General features: G+C 40.5%; 1 protein-coding gene across 1 annotated transcript in view; it reads left to right on the plus strand.

Annotated features, from left to right (window-relative positions):
* Window positions 1-11,397, plus strand: part of LOC128664194 (aldo-keto reductase family 1 member B1) — a 273,590-nt gene extending 262,193 nt beyond the window's left edge. The window contains exon 10 of the mRNA XM_053718958.1: window positions 10,833-11,397. Within this exon, the coding sequence (XP_053574933.1) occupies window positions 10,833-10,875 (43 nt within the window). The 3' untranslated portion in view covers window positions 10,876-11,397. The remainder of the gene's footprint in view (window positions 1-10,832) is intronic.
* Window positions 11,398-23,038: the final 11,641 nt, after the last annotated feature.

The following is a 23,038-nucleotide window of genomic DNA, read 5'->3' on the forward strand; positions in this document are numbered from 1 at the left end:
TTCTTTTTGAATACCGAGAATTTTACAGTTTCTTCAGGATGGTTTAGATAAAGGTTTGTCCGCAAGTTCCTTGAAAGACAAATCTCTGCTCTTTCTGTTCTTTTTCACAGAAGGTTTGCTAATCTTCCTGATATTTATTGTTTTGTACAACCTTTGGTTCGTATAAAACCTGTCTTTAAGTCAATTTCTCCTCCTTGGAGTTTGAATTTGGTTCTGGGGGCTCTTCAAGCTCCTCCTTTTCCAAGTTAATAATTTATTTGGTTCTCAGTTGGATTCTATTATTTCAACTATCACTGGAGGAAAAGGAGTTTTTTTGCCTCAGGATAAAAAACCTAAGGGTAAATCTAAGGCTTCTAACCGTTTTCGTTCCTTTCGTCAGAATAAGGAACAAAAACTCATTCCTCCTCCCAAGGAATCTGCTTCCAGTTGGAAGCCTTCCTCAAATTGGAATAAATACAAGCCATTTAGGAAACCAAAGTCTGCCCCTAAGTCCGCATGAAGGTGCGGCCCTCATTCCAGCTCAGCTGGTAGGGGGCAGATTAAGGTTTTTCAAGAATTTTTGGATAAAATCTGTCCAAAATCATTGGATTCAGAGCATTGTCTCTCAAGGGTATTGAATAGGATTCAAAGTAAGACCTCTTGTGAGAAGATTTTTTTCTCACACATTCCTGTAAATCCAGTAAAAGCTCAGGTTTTTCTGAACTGTGTTTCAGACCTGGAGTCTTCAGGGGTAATCATGCCAGTTCCTCCTCAGGAACAAGGTTTGGGGTTTTATTCAAACCTATTCATTGTACCAAAGAAAGAAAATTTGTTCAGACCAGTTCTGGATCTGAAAATTTTGAATCGTTATGTCTTACATAACGATTCAAAATTTTCAGATCCAGAACTGGTCTGAACAAATTTTCTTTCTTTCAAGATGGTGACTATAAGGACTATTCTGCCTTTTGTTCAGCAAGGACTTTATATGTCCACAATAGACTTGCAGGATGCATACCTTCATATTCCGATTCATCCAGAACACTATCCGTTTCTGAGATTCTTTTTTCTAGACAAGCATTACCAATTTGTTGCTCTTCCATTTGGCCTAGCAACAGCTCCAAAAATCTTTTCAAAGGTTCTGGGTGCCCTACTATCTGTAATCAGAGAACAGGGTATTGCGGTGTTTCCTTATTTGGACGATATCTTGGTACTAGCTCAGTCTTTATATACTGCAGAATCTCACACAAATCAACTAGTGTTGTTTCTTCGGAAACATGGTTGGAGGATCAATTTACCAAAAAGTTTCTTGATTCCTCAGACCAGGGTCACCTTTTTAGGCTTCCGGATAGATTCAGTGTCCATGACTCTGTCTCTAACAGACAAGAGACGTTTAAAATTGGTCGCAGCATATCGGCTCCTTCAGTCTCAGTCATTCCCTTCAGTGGCTATGTGCATGGAAGTTTTAGGTCTCATGACTGCAGCATCGGACGCAATCCCCTTTGCTCGTTTTCACATGAGACCTCTACAGCTTTGTATGCTGAATCAATGGTGCAGGGATTATACAAAGATATCACAATTAATATCCTTGAATCCCAATGTACGACACTCTCTGACATGGTGGATAATTCACCATCGTTTGGTTCAAGGGGCTTCTTTTGTTCGCCCAACCTGGACTGTGATCACAACAGATGCAAGTCTTTCAGGTTGGGGAGCTGTTTGGGGGTCTCTGACAGCACAAGGGGTTTGTAAATCTCAAGAGGCGAGATTACCAATAAATATTTTAGAACTCTGTGCAATTCTCAGGGCTCTTCAGTTCTGGCCTCTACTAAAGAGAGAACCGTTCATTTGTTTTCAGACAGACAATATCACAACTGTGGCTTATGTCAATCATCAGGGTGGGACTCACAGTCCCCAAGCTATGAAAGAAGTATCTCGGATACTTGCTTGGGCGGAATCCAGCTCCTGTCTAATCTCTGCGGTGCATATCCCAGGTGTAGACAATTGGGAGGCAGATTATCTCAGCCGCCAGACTTTACATCCAGGGGAGTGGTCTCTCCATCCAGATGTGTTTTCTCAGATTGTTCAGATGTGGGGGCTTCCAGAAATAGATCTCATGGCCTCTCAACTAAACAAGAAACTTCCCAGATACCTGTCCATGTCCAGGGATGTTCAGGCGGAAGCAGTGGATGCGCTGACACTTCCTTGGTGTTATCAACCTGCTTACATCTTCCCGCCTCTAGTTCTCCTTCCAAGAGTGATCTCCAAAATCATCATGGAACAGTCTTTTGTGTTGCTGGTGGCTCTAGCATGGCCACACAGGTTTTGGTATGTGGATCTGGTTCGGATGTCCAGTTGCCCGCCTTGGCCACTTCAGTTACGGCCGGACCTACTATCTCAAGGTCCGTTTTTCCATCAGGATCTCAAATCATTAAATTTGAAGGTATGGAAATTGAACGCTTAGTTCTAAGTCATAGAGGTTTCTCTGATTCAGTGATTAATACTATGTTACAAGCTCGTAAATCTGTCTCTAGAAAGATTTATTATAGAGTTTGGAAGACTTACATTTCATGGTGTTCTCATAAATTATCCTGGCATTCTTTTAGAGTTCCTAGAATTTTGCAGTTTCTTCAGGATGGTTGGGATAAAGGTTTTGTCTGCAAGATCCTTGAAGGACAAATCTCCGCTCTTTCTGTTTTATTTCACAGAAAGATTGCTATACTTCCTGATATACACTGTTTTGTACAGGCTTTAGTTCGTATTAAGCCTGTCATTAAATGGACACTGAACCAAAAATTTTTATTTTGTAATTCAGAAAGAGCATGCAATTTTAAGCAACTTTCTAATTTACTCCTATTATCAATTTTTCTTCGTTCTCTTGCTATCATTATTTGAAAATGAAGGCATCTAAGCTTTTTTTTTGTTTCAGTACTCTGGACAGCACTTTTTTATTGGTGAATTTATCCACCAATCAGCAAGGACAACCCAGGTTGTTCACCAAAAATGGGCCGGCATCTAAACTTACATTCTTGCATTTCAAATAAAGATACCAAGAGAATGAAGAAAATTTGATAATAGGAGTAAATTAGAAAGTTGCTTAAAATGTCATGCTCAATCTGAATCACGAAAGAAAAAAATTGGGTACAGTGTCCCTTTAAGTCAATTTCTCCTCCTTGGAGTCTTAATTTGGTTCTGAGGGCTTTACAGGCTCCTCCATCGAACCTATGCATTCTTTGGACATTAAACTACTTTCTTGGAAAGTGTTGTTCCTTTTGGCTATCTCTTCTGCTAGAAGAGTTTCTGAGCTATCTGCTCTTTCTTGTGAGTCTCCTTTTCTGATTTTTCATCAGGATAAGGCAGTTTTGCGGACTTCTTTTCAATTTTTACCTAAGGTTGTGAATTCTAACAACATTAGTAGAGAAATTGTTGTCCCTTCTTTATGTCCTAATCCTAAGAATTCTTTGGAGAGATCCTTACATTCTTTGGATGTGGTAAGAGCTTTGAAATATTATGTGGAAGCTACTAAAAATTTCAGGAAGACTTCCAGTCTATTTGTTTTATTTTCTGGTCCTAGGAAAGGTCAGAAAGCTTCTGCTATTTCCTTGGCTTCTTGGTTGAAACTTTTGATTCATCAAGCTTATTTTGAGTCGGGTCAAACCCCGCCTCAGAGAATTACAGCTCATTCTACTAGATCAGTCTCCACTTCGTGGGCTTTTAAGAATGAAGCTTCAGTTGATCAGATTTGCAAAGCAGCCACTTGGTCCTCTTTGCATACATTTACTAAATTCTACCATTTTGATGTATTTGCTTCTTCGGAAGCAGTTTTTGGTAGAAAAGTTCTTCAGGCAGCTGTTTCAGTTTCATTCTTCTGCTTTTTGATTTAAGTTTTTTTTTTCTTTCAAAAGTGAAAAACTTATTTTTGGGTTGTGGATTATTTTTTCAGCGGAATATGGCTGTTTTTGTTTTATTCCCTCCCTCTCTAGTGACTCTTGAGTGGAAGACTCCACATCTTGGGTATTGATATCCCATATGTCACTAGCTCATGGACTCTTGCCAATTACATGAAAGAAAACATAATTTATGTAAGAACTTACCTGATAAATTCATTTTTCATATTGGCAAGAGTCCATGAGGCCCACCCTTTTTATGGTGGTTATGATTTTTTGTATAAAGCACAATTATTTCCAAATTTCCTTTGTTGATGCTTTCTACTCCTTTCTTTATCACCCCACTGCTTGGCTATTTGTTAAACTGAATTGTGGGTGTGGTGAGGGGTGTATTTATAGGCATTTTGAGGTTTGGGAAACTTTGCCCCTCCTGGTAGGATTGTATATCCCATATGTCACTAGCTCATGGACTCTTGCCAATATGAAAGAAATTAATTTATCAGGTAAGTTCTTACATAAATTATGTTTTTTCCAGACATCTGGAATTTAGAACTTAGCCTAGAAGCGCCGGGATAGTTATGTGGGTATGCACCTAAACTGTAACAGGCATTGCTCTATTTAAGTTTATTGATCATAGAGATGGCTGATGCTGGGGGTAGTGCCGGAGTTGAGAAAGTGTTTTACTGGGCTCCTGTACATGGCGGTAATTTGCTTATTTTTGTCGGGTTTGTTTGGTATTTTTCTGCCCACGAAGGGCGGGGCTTAGTGTTCGCGCGCTTAGCCACGCAGTTACTACTCGACTGAGTTCCGGTTGGCAGCGTCTCCTCACGGCTTCTAAGCCCGCTTGTTGCAATATCTTACAAGCGATCTTAGGTGCTCCGTCCAAGTGGAGATAAGATTGGTCACGTGGAGGCAGGTAGGAGCCGCAGCAGAGCTGCGGCGAGGTGACTGCTTTATTTTTCTGGAATACCAGTTTGTTATGTTTATAAAATTCAGGGAGTGTGGGGTATAAATTATTCAGCTTCCCCTCTGCCTATTTATATATCTGGCTAAAGTACAAAAAAAAATTTATTGTAAGTTAATTGGACTGATTTTTACAATATATTATCAGTATCTTGACCAAGCTTGCTATTTGCTTATGTTATCATGGATGGCATTGAACAAAGTACATGTCCTATGTGTTTAGATGCCATTGTGGAACCCCCTGTTATGCTTTGTCCCTCATGTATTGAGAGGGCTTTACAGTGTAAAGAACAAATTTTCTTTAATAAATATATATGTAAGGAAAGTTCTCAGACTGATGAGATTCAGGGTATGCCGCAACTTTCTCCCCAAGCGTCACAGCCTTTAATGCCCGCTCAGGCGACGCCGTGTTCTTCAACTGCGTCTGCTTCATATACTCTGCAGGATATGGCTGCAGTTATGTCATCCACTCTTTCAGAAGTTTTATCTAAGTTGCCAGTGTTGCAAGGCAAATGCAGTGGGAAAGAAGCTCAGGTGGTCCCTGCGACTTCTGATGCTTTGATGGTGATCTCCGAAGGCCTCTGAATTGGGGGGTATGGAGGCTCTGTCTGAGGGGGAACTGTCTGACTCAAGAAGTGCATTGCCACAGACAGATTCAGACGTGATGTCTTTCAGGTTTAAGCTTGAACACCTCCGCCTGTTACTACGTGAGGTTTTGGTGACTCTGGACGACTGACTCTATTGTGGTCCCTCCAGAGAAATTGAGTAAGTGGGACAGATATTTGGAGGTTCCTTCTTATTCTGACGTTTTTCAGGTTCCTAAGAGAATTTCGGAAATTATTGCTAGGGAATGGGAAAGACCGGGTATCCCGTTCTCCCCTTCCCCTATTTTTAAGAAAATGTACCCTATAGCCGACACCATTCGGGATTCTTGGCAGACGATCCCTAAGGTGGAGGGAGCTATCTCTACCCTGGCTAAGCGTACGACTATCCCTATCGAGGACAGTTGTGCTTTCAAAGACCCCATGGATAAGAAGTTGGAGGGTCTTCTCAAAAAACTATATGTTCATCAAGGGTTTCTATTGCAACCGACGGCCTGCATTGTAACAGTCACAACTGCGGCTGCTTTTTGGTTTGACGCTCTAGAAGAGTCTTAGGACTGAGACTTCTTTAGAAGAAATACAGGATAGAATTAAGGCCCTTAAGCTGGCTAATTCTTTTATTACGGATGCCTCCTTTCAGATCAACAAATTGGCGGCTAAGACTTCAGGATTCTCCATCTTAGCACGAAGAGCCTTATGGTTAAAATCTTGGTCTGCGGATGTGTCCTCTAAATCCAAGCTCTTGGCTATTCCTATCAAGGGAAAGACCCTGTTCGGGCCTGACCTGAAGGAGATCATTTCTGACATTACGGGAGGTAAGGGTCACCTTCTCCCTCAAGATAAAACATCTAAGCAAATGGGACGACAGAGTAATTTTCGTTCCTTTCGAAATTTCAAGGGAATCCTCTCTTCTGCTAAACAGGAAGGGAATTTTTCACAAGCCAAGTCCACCTGGAGACCCAACCAGGCTTGGAACAAGGGTAAACAACCCAAGAATGGACAAAACGAAATGGATGGCGCTGGTCTTGATGTATAGTTAATTTCTAGTGATAGATAGAAATGGACTTGATGTGCAAGTTAAATCCGACAAAATAATGTGCAATATACTCACTCCTTTAGTAATGTGAGTTCTGCTTCTAAGGTGTGTCTCTCTCCAAAGGAACAACAGGTGATTTTCAAAGGTATTATCAGCTGGGCTGGAAAAGGATTAAAACCCCATCAGCAGTAAGGTAATAACTTAGGTTGTAAATCAAGTAGTAACTTACTTATACAAAGTAGAAAGTCCGGCTTGTCACAGGAAAGAATGATTCCCAATATAAGAGATAAAAAGGTTTATTTCAGCTCTACGCGTTTCAACGCTAAAGCGTCTTTTTCAAGAGCAATAAAAACAAGTGAAAGTTTGTATAATGCTGTGACATTGTAGCCGGATTTTTATACAAGGGTATCGAGGTTCCAATTTCCTGTGTATGACAGGAAATTGGACTCACATGAGACATAAATAAAACAATTTTAATTAGATGTTTAGGCCCAACCTTATTCTTGACATTGCTGAATCTTTTTATGTCGCTCTATTAAAGTTAAAAACAAAATATTTTTGTATTCTGGTTCGGCATAAACATGCAAACAAAAAGATAACCAATCGTAAAGTTCCTTCAAAATTTCATCCAATGAAAATACAGGGCTAGGTTAAGTTCCCATTCGATTGGTTATCTTTTTGTTTGCATGTTTATGCCGAACCAGAATACAAAAATATTTTGTTTTTAACTTTAATAGAGCGACATAAAAAGATTCAGCAATGTCAAGAATAAGGTTGGGCCTAAACATCTAATTAAAATTGTTTTATTTATGTCTCATGTGAGTCCAATTTCCTGTCATACACAGGAAATTGGAACATCGATACCCTTGTATAAAAATCCGGCTACAATGTCACAGCATTATACAAACTTTCACTTGTTTTTATTGCTCTTGAAAAAGACGCTTTAGCGTTGAAACGCGTAGAGCTGAAATAAACCTTTTTATCTCTTATATTGGGAATCATTCTTTCCTGTGACAAGCCGGACTTTCTACTTTGTATAAGTAAGTTACTACTTGATTTACAACCTAAGTTATTACCTTACTGCTGATGGGGTTTTAATCCTTTTCCAGCCCAGCTGATAATACCTTTGAAAATCACCTGTTGTTCCTTTGGAGAGAGACACACCTTAGAAGCAGAACTCACATTACTAAAGGAGTGAGTATATTGCACATTATTTTGTCGGATTTAACTTGCACATCAAGTCCATTTCTATCTATCACTAGAAATTAACTATACATCAAGACCAGCGCCATCCATTTCGTTTTGTCCATTGTCTGTACAGTCCCTGGGGAGAGACTGAGGAAGGGCAGCGGTCATCTGTTTATTCTAACAAGGAGAGTATTGTTTTTTAGCACATTGTGTTGAGCATATTTGTTTTGTTAACATCTGACCTGTTTGCCACACATATTTTTGTACACTCGAATTTCTTAAACAACCCAAGAAGCCTGCTGCTGCTACCAAGACAGCATGAAGGGGCGGCCCCCGATCCGGGACCGGATCTAGTAGGGGGCAGACTTTCTCTCTTTGTCCAGGCTTGGATAAGAGACGTTCAGGATCCCTGGACACTAGAAATCGTGTCTCAAGGGTATCAGTTGGAGTTAAAAAATTCCTTCCCCAGAGGAAGGTTTCTTCTTTCACGATTATCTGTCGACCAGATAAAGAGAGGCGTTCTTACGCTGTGTAAGAGATCTCTCCCTCATGGGAGTAATATGCCCCGTTCCAATTCAGGGGCAGGGGTTTTACTCAAATCTCTTTGTAGTTCCCAAAAAAGAGCGAACGTTTTGACCCATTTTAGATCTCAAAAGTCTAAACAAGTTTCTCAGAGTTCCATCCTTCAAGATGGAAACTATTCTTCCATTGATTCAGGAGGGTCAATATATGACTACCGTGGATCTAAAGGATGCATATTTTCATATCCCTATCCACAGAGATCATCACAAGTTCCTGGAGTTTGCCTTCCTGGACAAACATTTTCAATTCGTGGTCCTTCCTTTTGGTCTGGCCACGGCACCCAGAATTTTCACAAAGGTTCTGGGGTTTCTGCTGGTGGTTCTAAGACCGCAGGGCATTGCTGTGGCGCCTTATCTGGACAATATTCTGATCCAGGTGTCGTCTTATCAGCTAGCAAAGTCCCATACTGACATTGTTCTGTCCTTTCTAAGGACTCACGGGTGGAAGGTGAATCTCGAGAAAAGTTCACTAATTCCACAGACAAGGGTTCCCTTCCTGGGAACTCTAATTGACTCTCTATCCATGAAGATCTTTTTGACGGAAGTCAGAAAGAAAGTTAAAGATTCTGAATACATGTCGATCCCTTCAGTCCAATCCTCGGCTGTCAGTGGCTCAGTGCATGGAGGTAATTGGCTTAATAGTGGCAGCAATGGACATCATTCTGTTTGCACGTTTTCATCTCAGACCTCTACAACTGAACATGCTCAGACAGTGGAATGGAGATTATGCAAATTTTGTCTCCTCAAATAGATCTAGATCAGGAGACAAGGGACTCTCTTCTGTGGTGGTTGTCGCTGGATCATCTGTCCCAGGGGACATGCTTCCGCAGACCCTCGTGGGAGATAGTGACAACGGATGCCAGTCTGATAGGATGGGGAGCAGTCTGGAATTCCTTGAAAGTTCAAGGTGTATGGACTCGATCGGAGTCTCTACTTCCCATCAACATTCTGGAGTTGAGAGCAATATTCAATGCGCTTCAGGCTTGTCCGCAGTTGGCTTCGACCAAATTCATCAGATTCCAGTTGGACAACATCACGACTGTAGCTTACATCAATCATCAGGGAGGAACAAGGAGTTCCTTAGCGATGACAGAAGTTACCAGGATAATTCAGTGGGCAGAGACTCACTCTTGTTATCTGTCAGCAATCCACATCCCAGGAGTGGACAATTGGGAGGCAGATTTTTTGATCAGACCGTTTCATCCGGGAAAATGGGAACTCCATCCGGAAGTATTTGCCAGCCTGATTCTCAGATGGGGCAGGCCGGAGCTGGATCTTATGGCATCTCGTCAGAATGCCCAGATACGGATCCAGGTCCAGGGATCCTCAGGCCGAACTGATAGATGCCTTGGCAGTGCCTTGGTCGTTCAACCTAGCTTATGTGTTCCCTCCATTTGCTCTCCTTCCCCGGGTGATTGCTCGAGTCAAACAGGAGAGGGCCTCAGTGATTCTCATCGCTCCTGTGTGGCCTCGCAGAACTTGGTATGCCGATCTGGTGGACATGTCATCTCTGCCAGGGAGTTGGGAAAACAGCACACCTTTGTTTTTCTTTTTCTTCTTCAATGGGGCACGGAATAAAGGACTTGCCAGGTCCCAAACAATCCAAGAACAAAGTATATTCCAGCCACCAAATTTCTTTAAAAGAACCTTTATTTCTACATAGGGTCCTCAGCAACAAACATACAACATTTCAAGCCTCAACAGGCTCTTAGTCATGTATAATTGGACATACACAGGTAAATGTCTTTATATACCCTCACCTGTTATTCATCATCCTGTGCTAAACTAATTGCACAACAGTGCCATCTTGTGGATACTAAAATTCAATGCATCATAGTTATCACAGGAAGTGAATAAATGTGTATACAGAACATATTTAAAATAACACCTAAAACCCATGTACATATATGTTAAAAAGAGGTATTGTGCACAACTCTTACACAAATTTTTTTTATCAAATCTATGTCTTGCATATTATCTTAGAAATATGAAAAAATTCCCTTTGCATAAAAGAATTCTTTTCTAGAAAAAAAAGACTCCAATCAAAATCCTTGTTCATCCCTTTTGGCCTCATTGATTCCAATTTATATATCCAAAACATTGCCCTGTTTTTTAATAATTGCTCACTATCTCCACCTCTTCTGGGCCTATCTACCTGTTCTAAAATTTGAAACCTAAATTGGTTGAGCTGAGATTGCACTGAATGGACATTCAGAGATTAAAAGTGAATGTGTTTATGGATGACAGAATAAAAGGAAGAAAAAAAATCTTTGACTTGGGAAAAACAAACATTTGTTCAAAATTTAGACTCTAGGACTACAAAAAATGTATTTGGAAAAAGCTTACTATACTATAGGGCACTTACTAAAGATGGCCGAGTATTTTACAACTACAGGGAGCTATCTGAAGACCATATCTCATTAAAAATATTAGTTATATTCAGCAAAAACAAATTAGTTCACTTTAAAAATTGTTGTTTTTATTTTTTCTTCTTTGTGTAAATGTTCCTATACACTGGTTGAATGTACTCTGTTAATGGCTACTTATTGTAATATTGTCTGCTTATTTTCCTTTTTTTGTTTTTTTTTGTTTCCTACAGTGCCGCAAAACACAAAGATTATCCGTTTAATGCAGAATATTGAGCAAGATTTTCAGCACCTTTGTGGATATCTTTATTGCTTCCATAATATATGTATGTTAAACTAACGACTATAACCTGCCAGTGAGCAGTTAATGTATTAGACATTTCAAAGCTGAGCAAGTGCCAATGTCAAAATGCGTCAACGCTGCCATATAAATATTTCCGTTACTAACCTTTTTGTGTTCACATGAGAAAAGTCACTACTATCACCAGTAAATTGTACATAACACCTGTGTTCAACTCCATCCTTTAATTAATCCCTTAATAAACTGTATTTTAGTACTGTTAAAGGGACATAAATTAATTCTCCACAAAATGCATTGTGGCGTACATTTATTTGTTTTGCTTGCTTTTGCTATAAAACGTTCTCACATAAATAAATTCTGTAACCTAAATATGACGTCAATTGCTTTAACCCATTACGTATCTTATGTCCCTTGGTTGTGGTCCATTAGAACCATTCTTCATTTGCAGCTATTCCTATTTCCAGTTTAATAAAGCACTCCTGAAACACAAACACTAATGGAGGTTTCTGTAACTTTCTTTCCTAAGATAAGATGAGTCTACGGCATCCTCAATTACTGTTGGGAATATCACTACTGGCCAGCCGGAGGAGGCAAAGAGCACCACAGCCAAGCTGTTAAGTATCACTCCCCTTCCCACAAACCCCAGTCATTCTCTTTGCCTTCGGGGGGAAGGAGGAGGTGAAGTTTTGGTGTCTGATACTTCAATCAAGATTTTATTATTTTGAAAGCCATAGTAAGTTACTCTGATCTTACTTCTCAAGAGGGTCTAGCTGTACTCCACGTTAGTCTTTTCAGTAGGGCTTTTAAGCAGTTAGGAACTTGTGAAGTGGGCTTCGTTGTGTTTTCCTAACATGTTGCTGCCCTGGTATAGAAAGCCAGAGTAGGCTTAGTCTGTTCTTTCTTTTCCATAACGTGAGAGCTGTCTTTCTGCCAGACAGCTAGAGGTGCAGGTAAGTGCCTTGGGTCTTCTGGGAGGAGGCTGGCAATGAAGGGGTTACCATTGCAGGGATTCCCCCACTTTTCTAAGGCTGCACCAATTTGGGGACAGTATCCTGAGCTCAGGATCCATTTTGGCTGAGGCAGGCACTTTGTGTGTGACATGAGACTAGGGTTAACTTCCTTTATGACCAGGAAGTATTAACCCTTTATGGTTGGCATTGATTTTTATTAAACAGGGGAAGTGTGTTTTTCACTTTAAGGGAGTTCTAATTAGGTTCGCATATGATGTGATCTTAGACAGTTATGCTATTGCAGTGCCACGGAAAGTGGCTCCATTTCCCTTGGGCTTCTCTTCCGATCTGAAGCGCACGTTTACAGTGTCTCAGACGCAGCTTCAGACTGGTGACGTGTTTTCTGGTATTCTGTTCGCTGCAGCTTAGAAACCGATTGCAGAGCGGGTTGTGGTGAGAACACGGTGTGGAATTGCCGGGACAAGTCCAACGCTTCATTCCTACAATCGTAGGAGTAGGTGGGCACCTCAGTTGCAGAGGGGTAGAGGGGCTAAATAATTTATAAAAAAAAAACTTGTAAATTCTAATTATTTTGGCGACATTTTTACTGTCTTTTATTGGGACTCATCCGCTCTAGAGACACAGTTGTTAGTTTATTTGGTCTTTTAAAGGGACAGTACAAATACTGTCCTTTTCATTGTATTCTGCATCATGGAACAGGTGGCTGTTTCCATGGATAGGTGTCCAATTTGTGGGGATAATCAAATTGTCGCCCCTTGTTATTTTGTTCTTCATGTATAGATAGAACTTTAAAGAATAAAGACAGACTTTGTTTCTGAGCCAACAGTCTCTCAGGATGATGCTGTTCAAGCAATGCCACAGTTTATCCTCAGACGTCCCAAGCCTTATTGGTGTCACATGCAGTGCCCTGCGGTTCCTCTCAATCTCCTGGAGGAGTTTATTTGCAAGCAGAAATTGCTGCCCAGGTATCTTCTGTGGCATTGGCTGCTATTCCCATGCTACAGGGAAAACACAAGAGCAAATTTAGAGATTCAGATAATAAGGTTTCTGTTCCAGGTTCTGCTAACCTTGTTGCTCTTTATTATAAGTCTGATGAGGAAGATACTTTGGTAGCCTCTGAGGGTGAAATCTCCGATTCGGACAGTATGATTCTTTCATCTGATGCTGTATCTTTCATATTTAAGCTTGAACATCTCTGTGTACTTTTAAAGGAGGTTTTGGCTACTCTTGATGACTTAGATTCTCCTATCGTTGTCAACCCTAGGAAATCTAGCAAACTTAATAAATACTTTGATGTTCCTTCCTCTGTGGAGGTGTTTCCTGTGCCAGACCGTGCCACAGAGATTATAGCACAGGTATGGGAGAAGCCTGGGATTCCTTTTCCCCTGTCTTTAAAAAGATGTTTCCTGTTGCTGATTCTATTAAGTAGTGGCAAATGGTGCCTAAAGTAGAAAGGGCCACATCTACTCTGGCTAAGAGAACTACTATTCCTATTGAGGGTAGTTTGCTCTTTTAAGGAACCAATGGACAAAAAGCTGTAGGCTTATTTGAAGAGAATGTGTGTTCATCAAGGTCCTGCAGTATGTATTGCCACTTTGACGAGTGCGGCAGCCTATTGGCTTGAAGTCTTGTCTGAGTCTCTTCAGGTGGAGATTCCCTTAGAGGAGATCCAAGACAGAATTAAGGCTCTTAAGCTAGCCAATTCCTTTACTACTGACGTTTCTATGCAGGTTATCAAATTGGGAGCAGTATGTATTGCCGCTGTGACGAGTGCGGCAGCCTATTGGTTTGACGTCTTGTCTAAGTCTCTTCAGGTGGAGCCTCCCTTAGAGGAGATTTAAGACAGGATGAAGGCTCTTAAGCTAGCCAATTCCTTTACTACTGACGCTTCCATGCAGGTTATCAGATTGGGAGCCAAAATATCTGGTTTCGCTGTGCTAGTACGCAGAGCTTTGTGGCTGAAATTTTGGTCAGCCGATATGCCATCTAAGTCTAAGCTTCTGGCGATTCCTTACAAGGGTAAGACCCTGTTTGGACCCGGTCTCACAGAAATCATTTCTGATATAACGGGTGGGAAAGGATCTTTTCTTCCCCAAGACAAGAAGAATAGACTGAAAGGATGTCAGAGTACAGTCCAAGTCTTCTTGGAAACCCAGTCAGTCTTGGAACAAGTGGAAGCAATCAAGGAAACCTGCAGCCGTAATTGGATCAAGTGGGGGGCAGACTTTATCAAGCTTGGATACGAGATGTCCCAGACCCATGGGCTGTGGACATAGTATCTCAGGGTTACAAATTGGAATTCGAAACCTTTCCTCCCAGGGGCTGGTTTAATCCTTATTTTTTTTTTATTAAAGATTATCTGCAGACCAGATAAAGAGGCATTCTTGAAATGTTTACATGATCTTTCATCCATGGGAGTGATATTATTATACTTTATTAAGCGCCATCATATTCCGCAGCGCTGTCCATGGATAAAGTTAATTTAAATAAAACAATAATATAAAACTTCTAAGACAGGACAAAATTTACAAACACGTACAGGAGAAATTGAGGGCCCTATTCCTGTGGGAACTTACAATCTAGAAGGGTAGGAGGTTGAGAAACAGGAGGTGAGGACTGCAAGATTGAGAAAAATGTTAATACAGAGTTAAATTATGGAAATCTTGTTAGGTAAGATAAATATTGAGTTGGGTGGTAGGCTTCTCTGAACAGAAACGTCTTCAGAGAGCATTTAAAGGAAGAAAGATTAGGGCAAAGCCTGACAGCACAAGGTAGAGTGTTCCAGAGGGTAGGTGCTGCACGACAAGTCCTGCAGTCTAGCATGAGAAGAGGTGATAGTTGCAGATGCAAGGAGCAGGTCATTGTTGGATCTTAGTGGGCGGGCTGGAGTATACTTGTTGATTAGAGAGGATAGGTAAAGGGGAGTGGTGTTGGTGAGCGCTTTGTATGCAAAGACGAGAATTTTGAATTTAATTTTGCTGTGAATGGGGAGCCAATGAAGGGACTCGCAGAGAGGTGCAGCAGATACAGATTGACAGGAAAGGTGGATTAGCCTGGCAGAGGCATTTAGGATGGATTGAAGGGGGAGAGGCGGAAAATATGAAGGCCAGAAAGTAGGTGATTGCAGTAGTCGTCGGGAACTAACAAGGGAGTGAATTTTTTGCTTTGTGATGTTAGCGCACAGAAAAGGATGAATCTTGGAAATATTGCCTTAGATGGCTGTGGCAGGATGTAGAAAGCGATTGGATATGGGGACGAAGGATAGATTTGAGTCAAGTGTAACTCTGAGGCAGCGGACTTGGGGCGATGGTGATGCCATAAACAGGGATAAGGGGGGGGGGAATAAGAAGGTGCTCGGTCTTGGACATGATAATCTTTAGGTGGTGAGAGGCCATGCAGGAAGAAATACCAGATAAGCAGTCGCTGACATGAGAAAGGACAGAGGGAGAGAGAGCAGGGGTGGAGAGGTATATCTGGGTGTCATCAGCATAGAGGTGATATTTGAAGCCATAACTGTTGATATGTTTGCCCTGCGAAGAAGTATAAATGGAAAAGAGTAGAGGACCCAGAACAGATCCTTGAGGTACTCCAACAGACGGAGGCATTGGAGAGGAGTCGCCGGCAAATGACACAGAAAAAGACCTGTGAGAAAGATAAGAGTGAATCCAGGAAAGAGCAGTGTCACAGAGTCCAAAAGAGCTAAGGGTTTGTTGGAGGAGGGGGTGGTTTACTGTGCCGAAGGCAGCTGAAAGGTCAAGTAAGATGAGTATAGAGTAGTGGCCAAGCAGAGAGAAGATTGTTGGTAATCTTGGTAAGGGCAGTCTCAGTTGAGTGGGGCGGAATCTGGATTGCAGGGGGTCAAGCAAGGAGTTAGTGGACAGGAAATGGTTTATGCGATTGTAAACTAGTTTTTCAAGGCATTTTGATGTTAGTGGAAGCAGTGGTATGGGGCGGTAGCTTTCAGGAGAATTAGGGTCGAGGGAGGGTTTTTTGAGTATGGGAGTGAGTTTTGCGTGTTTGAAAGAAGATGGGAATGAGCCGGTAGAGAGAGATAGGTTGAAGATGTGAAATGCAAAAGAAAATTCAGATGTTGGCTCCCATATTTGTTAAAAAGTATCCTTTATTCAGTAAGAGCAACAGCATGATCTTACGCATGTTTGCCGTATTCATAGATCTAAACCTCCTTGTTGGAGGTATGCTTTTAAAGGGGGAAATTAACCCATCCCACTAAAAACAATTAGTATTGTTCAATTAAAAAACAAAACATTTTTTGTACAGAAATGCTCAGCTAGTATATACATTATAGAATGAATTTCCTTAGAGTTAATGGTAAATGTAATTTTCTTGCACATAATAATATTAGATAAAGCAGTTCAACCCTGGCATCTATAAGGTTATTTTAATAAACATTTGAAGATGTGAATAAGAGCAGGAGTGAGGGTGGAAGATAGGGAGGGTATTAGATGGGAAGGGATAGGGTCGAGCGGGCAGGTAGTGAGGTGTGAGGAAGATAGTAAGGAAGAAACTTTATTCTCAGTGGCTGGATGGAAGATGCAGAGGGAGTAACTGGGCCTGTTGATGGAATATTGCAGGTTGGTGTTGGGATGGTACTTCGGATAGTACGAGTGATAGTTCCAGTACAGGAACAGGGTCTAGGTTTCTATTCTAATCTGTTTGTGGTTCCCAAAAAAGAGGGAACTTTCCGTCTGTGGTGGTAATTAGTACCAGAATATTAAACCAAAGGGGTTGTCCACTTTTTAAAATTATTTTATTGGAATACAAATAATATAGTTATGAAGATCAACAATTATCTATAAGCTACAAAATATAAAACAAGTCTCAAGAAATACCAAGAGCTACAAACATCCAGTCCAAATTATACAGGGCAACTGTATCTTAAACAAACCCAGATTAAGCAATATTAACTAAACATAGTGAACAAGAGAATTTATCCCAAAGTAAATGCATAAGAATGCTAATATACTCAGCCAGTTCAGTCCTCCAATGCTCTCTCTCTCTCTCATCAGTTGCTTCCAGGAGGTGAGAAAGATTAAAAAAAAGTGTGCATAGTAACTGTTGGCTCCCATTGTATACTTAATTCACTTAAGGTGTGTCCTACCATACACCAATCAAAGGCTACATGGGAGTGTCCTCCTTAGACAACGACTAGGCCAAAGGCCTAGTCTATATTTTAAAATGTTTGTAAATTTAAGAATTAACTACTTGAACACTCTAGGGATAATTTATCTGGTTTTATGACACCACACCGACCTATTCTAGACCTAAAGAATACTCGGTTCATAAGCGTTTTTCGTGTAGCTCCATATATGTAGTCTACTCGTTGAGTTGTAATTGTAATATGATCTATATAGGGCGCACAAAAAGGACAATTCGCAAGAGATTTAGCGATCTCAAATACATCATCACCCACAAATTAGATACACAGTGTTTCCTACCATTTCAAACTACAACCTGGGTCTAATCCCGACAGTCTAAAAGTGAAAATTATTGAAGGTGTTTTACCTAACAAACACTCAATTAGGTTAAGAACTCTATGCCAAAGAGACTTTCTGGATCCATGAATTGGAGTCCCTAGCCCCTAAAGGTCTGAATATTGATCTTGAATGCCTTTATGTAAGCAATCTATCTATGCTGTCACATTCACGTGTATCACTTATGAACTAAGGAATTACTATTTTCTCTTAGATGTATGTCTTTATGTTGTTGTTTTTATCTTGTCATAGACTTTTTTTTATCCTCTCATAGACTATGTGTAGGCACATGTCTCTAGATCTTTTATTGCAAATGCTAGATTGGGTTAGGCTCTGTGTATTCTTAATATCCTAGCTTTCCCAGCCTCTATCAATCACTCGCTATTCTGATAGCAATCACAGTCATACATAGACATGCTATCTCTTCAACTGTAGTACAATACATAGAGGTATTATATCAGTCCTAAATATTTTTAGTTCATAACTTTCAGCCATTCCTTCTATTTAAGATGTTCGTTTCAGCATTTTAACAGATTTGTATAGTTATGTTTATAGGAGATCATTGTGAACAAAACGCCTTCTAGCCAACATAGATCCACTGTACAACATTTATTCCCACTTCTCTCACTGTCGCATATTTGCTCTGTATGATACACAACCCTATACGGCATTTACACCTGTCTAGATCTTCAGTCTCTTATGACCCCTTTCTAAGTTTCTTTAGATCTGTATCACCTATTTATATTTACACACATATGTTAGACAAACTTGTATGTTCTAAGTTCAATCGCTAAGATTTTATAGTTGCATGTTCAGTATTTTGGATGTATCATGGACTTTGTTGTATTTGTATTTACGCTGCACAATTCCAGTGTAAATTGACATTTTAAAAAAACTATTACACACCACTATTGTCCTGACCGCGATAATAGGAGGACCAATTAGATCAATACTTAGCCTATTTAGGATTTCAGGTCCCGAGATCCTATACACCCCTTTTGAGAAAGTCAGAACGCTGTCGGGCAAAACTCGTTGAGGTAATTAATGCTCTGTAGTGCTTTGATCAACCAGGTTCTCCTTACAGTCCACAGGTAAAGCGCTTACCACGGACGTGGCTTTGGAAACTCCTCAATCTGTTCCTGGTGATTCTCGGTCTCTGACACATGGAGCTATCTTTCGTGTAATCGGCAAGAGTCCATGAGCTAGTGACGTATGGGATATACAATCCTACCAGGAGGGGCAACGTTTCCCAAACCTCAAAATGCCTTTAAATACACCCCTCACCACACCCACAATTCAGTTTTACAAACTTTGCCTCCTATGGAGGTGGTAAAGTAAGTTTGTACTAAGATTTCTACGTTGATATGCGCTTCTCAGCATTTTGAAGCCCAATTCCTCTGAGTACAGTGAATGTCAGAGGGATGTGAAGGGAGTATCACCTATTGAATGCAATGGTTTTCCTCACGGGGGATCTATTTAATCGGTTCTCTGTTATCAGTCGTAGAGATTCATCTCCTACATCCCTTTTCAGATCGACGATATACTCTCATATTCCATTACCTCTACTGATAACCTTTTCAGTACAGGTTTGGCTATCTGTTATATGTGGATGGGTGTCTTTTGGTAAGTATGTTTTCATTACTTAAGACACTCTCAGTTCTAAATATATGTATTGTACTTACAGTATATTTCCTTTTGCAGACTGTCAGTTTCATATCTGGGAAATGCTTTTTTATGAAAATGTATTTCTTACCTGGGGTATAGTTTCTTTTTCAAATTGACTGTCTTTTAAATTTGTGGGCAGATTTAGACTCGCGAGGGAGCAAAATGCCAAAGTTTATTGCGTCATTCTTGGCGCGAGATTTTTTGGCGCAAAGTTACGTTTGTTGACGCAAATTCATCATTTCCGGCGTCTTAGTTGACGCTGAGTCCTTCACAGGGTTGCGCCATCTATGACACGAGTGACGTTTCCGGACGTTTTTGGCGCCAAAAAATATTTTTCTGTTTGTTGTGTATCATACTTGGTGCCAAATATTTTCATTATTTAAGACCCCATTCCTATTTGCCTCTTGCCTTTTTTTCTATGTCAGAGGGCTATGCTGTTTGCATTTTTTCCCATTCCTGAAACTGCCATATTAGGAAATTAATAATTTTCCTTTTTATGTTTTTTTTTTTTTTTTCTCTTACATTTGCAAGATGTCTCAATCTGATCCTGTCTCAGAAATCACTGTTGGAACCCTGCTGCCTGATAACAGTTTTACCAAAGCTAAGTGCATTTGTTGTAAACTTGTGGAGGTTATACCTCCAGCTGTGGTTTGTAATAGTTGTCATGATAAACTTTTACATGCAGAGAATGTATCCATCAGTAGTAGTTCATTACCTGTTGCTGTTCCCTCAACATCTATTGCACAAGATATACCTGTAAATTTAAAAGAATTTATCTGCCATTCCGCCTTCTAATAAACATAAAAGGTCTATTAAATCTTTTCATAAAGTTGATGAAATTTCAAATGACCGGCAACATACTTATTTATCCTTCTCTGATGAGGATCTATCTGATTCAGAAGATCCTGCCTCAGATATTGACACTGACAAATCCTCTTATTTATTTAAATGGAGTATATTTGTTCTTTGTTAAAAGAAGTGTTGATTACATTAGATATGGAGGAAACTAGTCTCAGGATAAAAGACCTAAGGGTAAATTTAAAGCTTCTAACCGTTTTCGTTCCTTTCAACAAAATAAGGAACAGAAACCTAATCCTTCCCCCAAGGAATCTTTCTAATTAGAAGCCTTCAAATTGGAATAAATCCAAGCCATTTAAGAGATCAAAGCCAGCCCCCAAGTCCGCATGAAGGTGCGGCCCTCATTCCAGCTCAGCTGGTAGGGGGCAAATTAAAATTTTTCAAAAATGTTTGGATCAATTTGGTCCAAAATCATTGGATTCAGAGTATTGTCTCTCAGGGGTACAGAATAGGATTCAGAGTAAGGCCGCCTGTGAGAAGATTTTTTTTCTCTCACGCATTCCAGCAAACCCAGTAAAGGCTCAGGCTTTCCTGAAGTGTTTCAGACCTGGAGTTATCAGGGGTAATCATGCCAGTTCCGCTTCAGTCACAGGGTCTGGGTTTTTTTTTTTTCAAGTCATTTTTTATTAAGAATCCATAATACAAAGAGATCAGCACAATATGCATACAGAATTATACAAAAATAACAATCATTTGGTCAATGCTGCAGGGGAAGACAGGGCCACCCTGTGTTAGGGAGTTTCAATAGTAAAAGTCATGTGTCTAGGATTCTCATTTTAACCTTTTTCTTCTTCTTAACAAAAATAGAAACAAACAATATAAATCTAATAATAACAACAACTGCCGCTGTGTCTTGATGCCTATTTCAATACGTATTCAGCTCCAACTTAAAAACTAAGCATAAACTGTATTCCTAAGTAAACCCTTTCAGTGTGAGTAACATTCCTATATCTCTAATCGTTGTCAAGTGGTGCATGCTGAGACTTTATATTTTTAACATAATTTTCCCAAGTCACTTGTCATTCAATGAATTGCTCTCGCCTATCATGCAGATAAGAGCCGTACTCTTCTAATTCAATCAGATCTGCGACCTTGCTACGCCACAGGGACAGGGAAGGAATCTCTGGTGATCTCCAGTTCTGTGCTATAAGGACCTTCAAACTGTTTATCATAATTTTAAGGAGTGGCTTAAAGTGGGGTTGGGGTAGTTTGACTGGCTTGTTTAATAGCCATACTAGAGGGTCCAGCGGAAGAACAGAATGAAAAATTTATTCTATTTCATTAATTATGGATCGCCACAGCATATTTATCTGGGAGCACCACCACCACCACCACATGTGGCTCAAACCACTACCTACATGGCCACATCGCCAGCAGCGATTGGGGGATTGTGGGACAGGGTCTGGGGTTTTATTCAAATCTATTCATTGTTCCAAAGAAAGAAAATTAATTCAGACCAGTTCTGGATCTAAAGATTTTGAATCGATATGGAAGAGTACCAACTTTCAAAATGGTGACTATAAGGACTATTCTGCCTTTTGTTCAGCAAGGGCATTATATGTCCACAATAGATTTACAGGATGCATATCTTCATATTCCGATTCATCCGGATCACTATCAGTTCCTGAGATTCTCTTTTCTGGACAAGCATTACCAATTTGTTGCTCTTCCTTTTGGCCTAGCGACAGCTCCAAGAATCTTTTCAAAGGTCCTCGGTGGCCTACTCTCTGTAATCAGAGAGCGGGGTATTGCGGTGTTTCCTTATTTAGGCAATATTTTGGTACTCGCTCAGTCTTTACGTTCTGCAGAATCTCACACGAATCAACTAGTGTTGTTTCTTCAAAGACATGGTTGGAGGATCAATTTACCAAAACGTTTGATTCCTCAGACAAAGGTAACCTTTTTAGGTTTCCAGATAGAGACAAGGACATGGACACTGAATCTAACAGACAAGAGACATTTGAAATTGGTTGCAGCCTGTCAGAACATTCAGTCTGTCATTCCCTTCAGTAGCTATGTGCATGGAAGTTTTAGGTCTCATGACTGCAGCATCGGACACGACCCCCTCTGCTCGTTTTCATATGAGACCTCTCCAGCTTTGTATGCTGAACCAATGGTGCAGGGATTATACAAAGATATCACAATTAATATCCTTAAAACCCAATGTTCGACTTTCTCTGACTTGGTGGTTAGATCACCATCGTATAATTCTAGGGGCCTCTTTCGTTTGTCCAACCTGGACTGTGATCACAACAGATGCGAGTCTTTCAGGTTGGGGAGCTGTTTAGGGATCTCTGACAGCACAAGGGGTTTGGAAATCTCAAGAGGCGAGATTACCAATCAATATTTTGGAACTCCGTGCGATTCTCAGGGCTCTTCAGTTTTGGCCTCTGTTAAAGAGAGAACCGTTCATTTGTTTTCAGACAGACAATATCACAACTGTGGCATATGTCAATCATCAGGGTGGGACTCAGTCCTCAAGCTATGAAAGAAGTATTTTGGATACTTGTTTGGGCGGAATCCAGATCCTGTCTAATTTCTGTGGTTCATATCCCAGGTATAGACAATTGGGAAGCGGATTACCTCAGTCATCAGACTTTACATCCGGAAGAATGGTCTCTCCACCCAGATGTGTTTTCTCAAGTTGTTCAGATGTGGGGGCTTTCAGAAATAGATCTGATGGCATCTCATCTAAACAAAAAACTTCCCAGGTACCTGTCCAGGTCAACGGATCCTCAGGCGGAAGCAGTGGATGCGTTGACACTTCCTTGGTGTTATCAACCTGCTTATATTTTCCCGCCTCTAGTTCTTCCTCCAAGAGTGATCTCCAAAATCATCATGGAGCAATCGTTGGTGCTGCTGGTGGCTCCAGCATGGTCTCACAGGTTTTGGTATGCGGATCTTGTTCGGATGTCCAGTTGCCAACCTTGGCCACTTCCATTAGGGCTAGATCTTCTATCTCAAGGTCCGTTTCCATCAGGATCTCAAATCATTAAATTTGAAGGAATGGAAATTGAACGCTTAGTCATAGAGGTTTCTCTGACTCAGTGATTAATACTATGTTGCAGGCTCGTAAATCTGTTTCTAGAAAGATTTATTATCGAGTTTGGAAGACTTAAATTTCATGGTGTTCTCATAAATTCTCTTGGCAT

This window comes from Bombina bombina, chromosome 6 (assembly GCF_027579735.1).
Source record: "Bombina bombina isolate aBomBom1 chromosome 6, aBomBom1.pri, whole genome shotgun sequence".
NCBI classification, from domain to species: domain Eukaryota; kingdom Metazoa; phylum Chordata; class Amphibia; order Anura; family Bombinatoridae; genus Bombina; species Bombina bombina.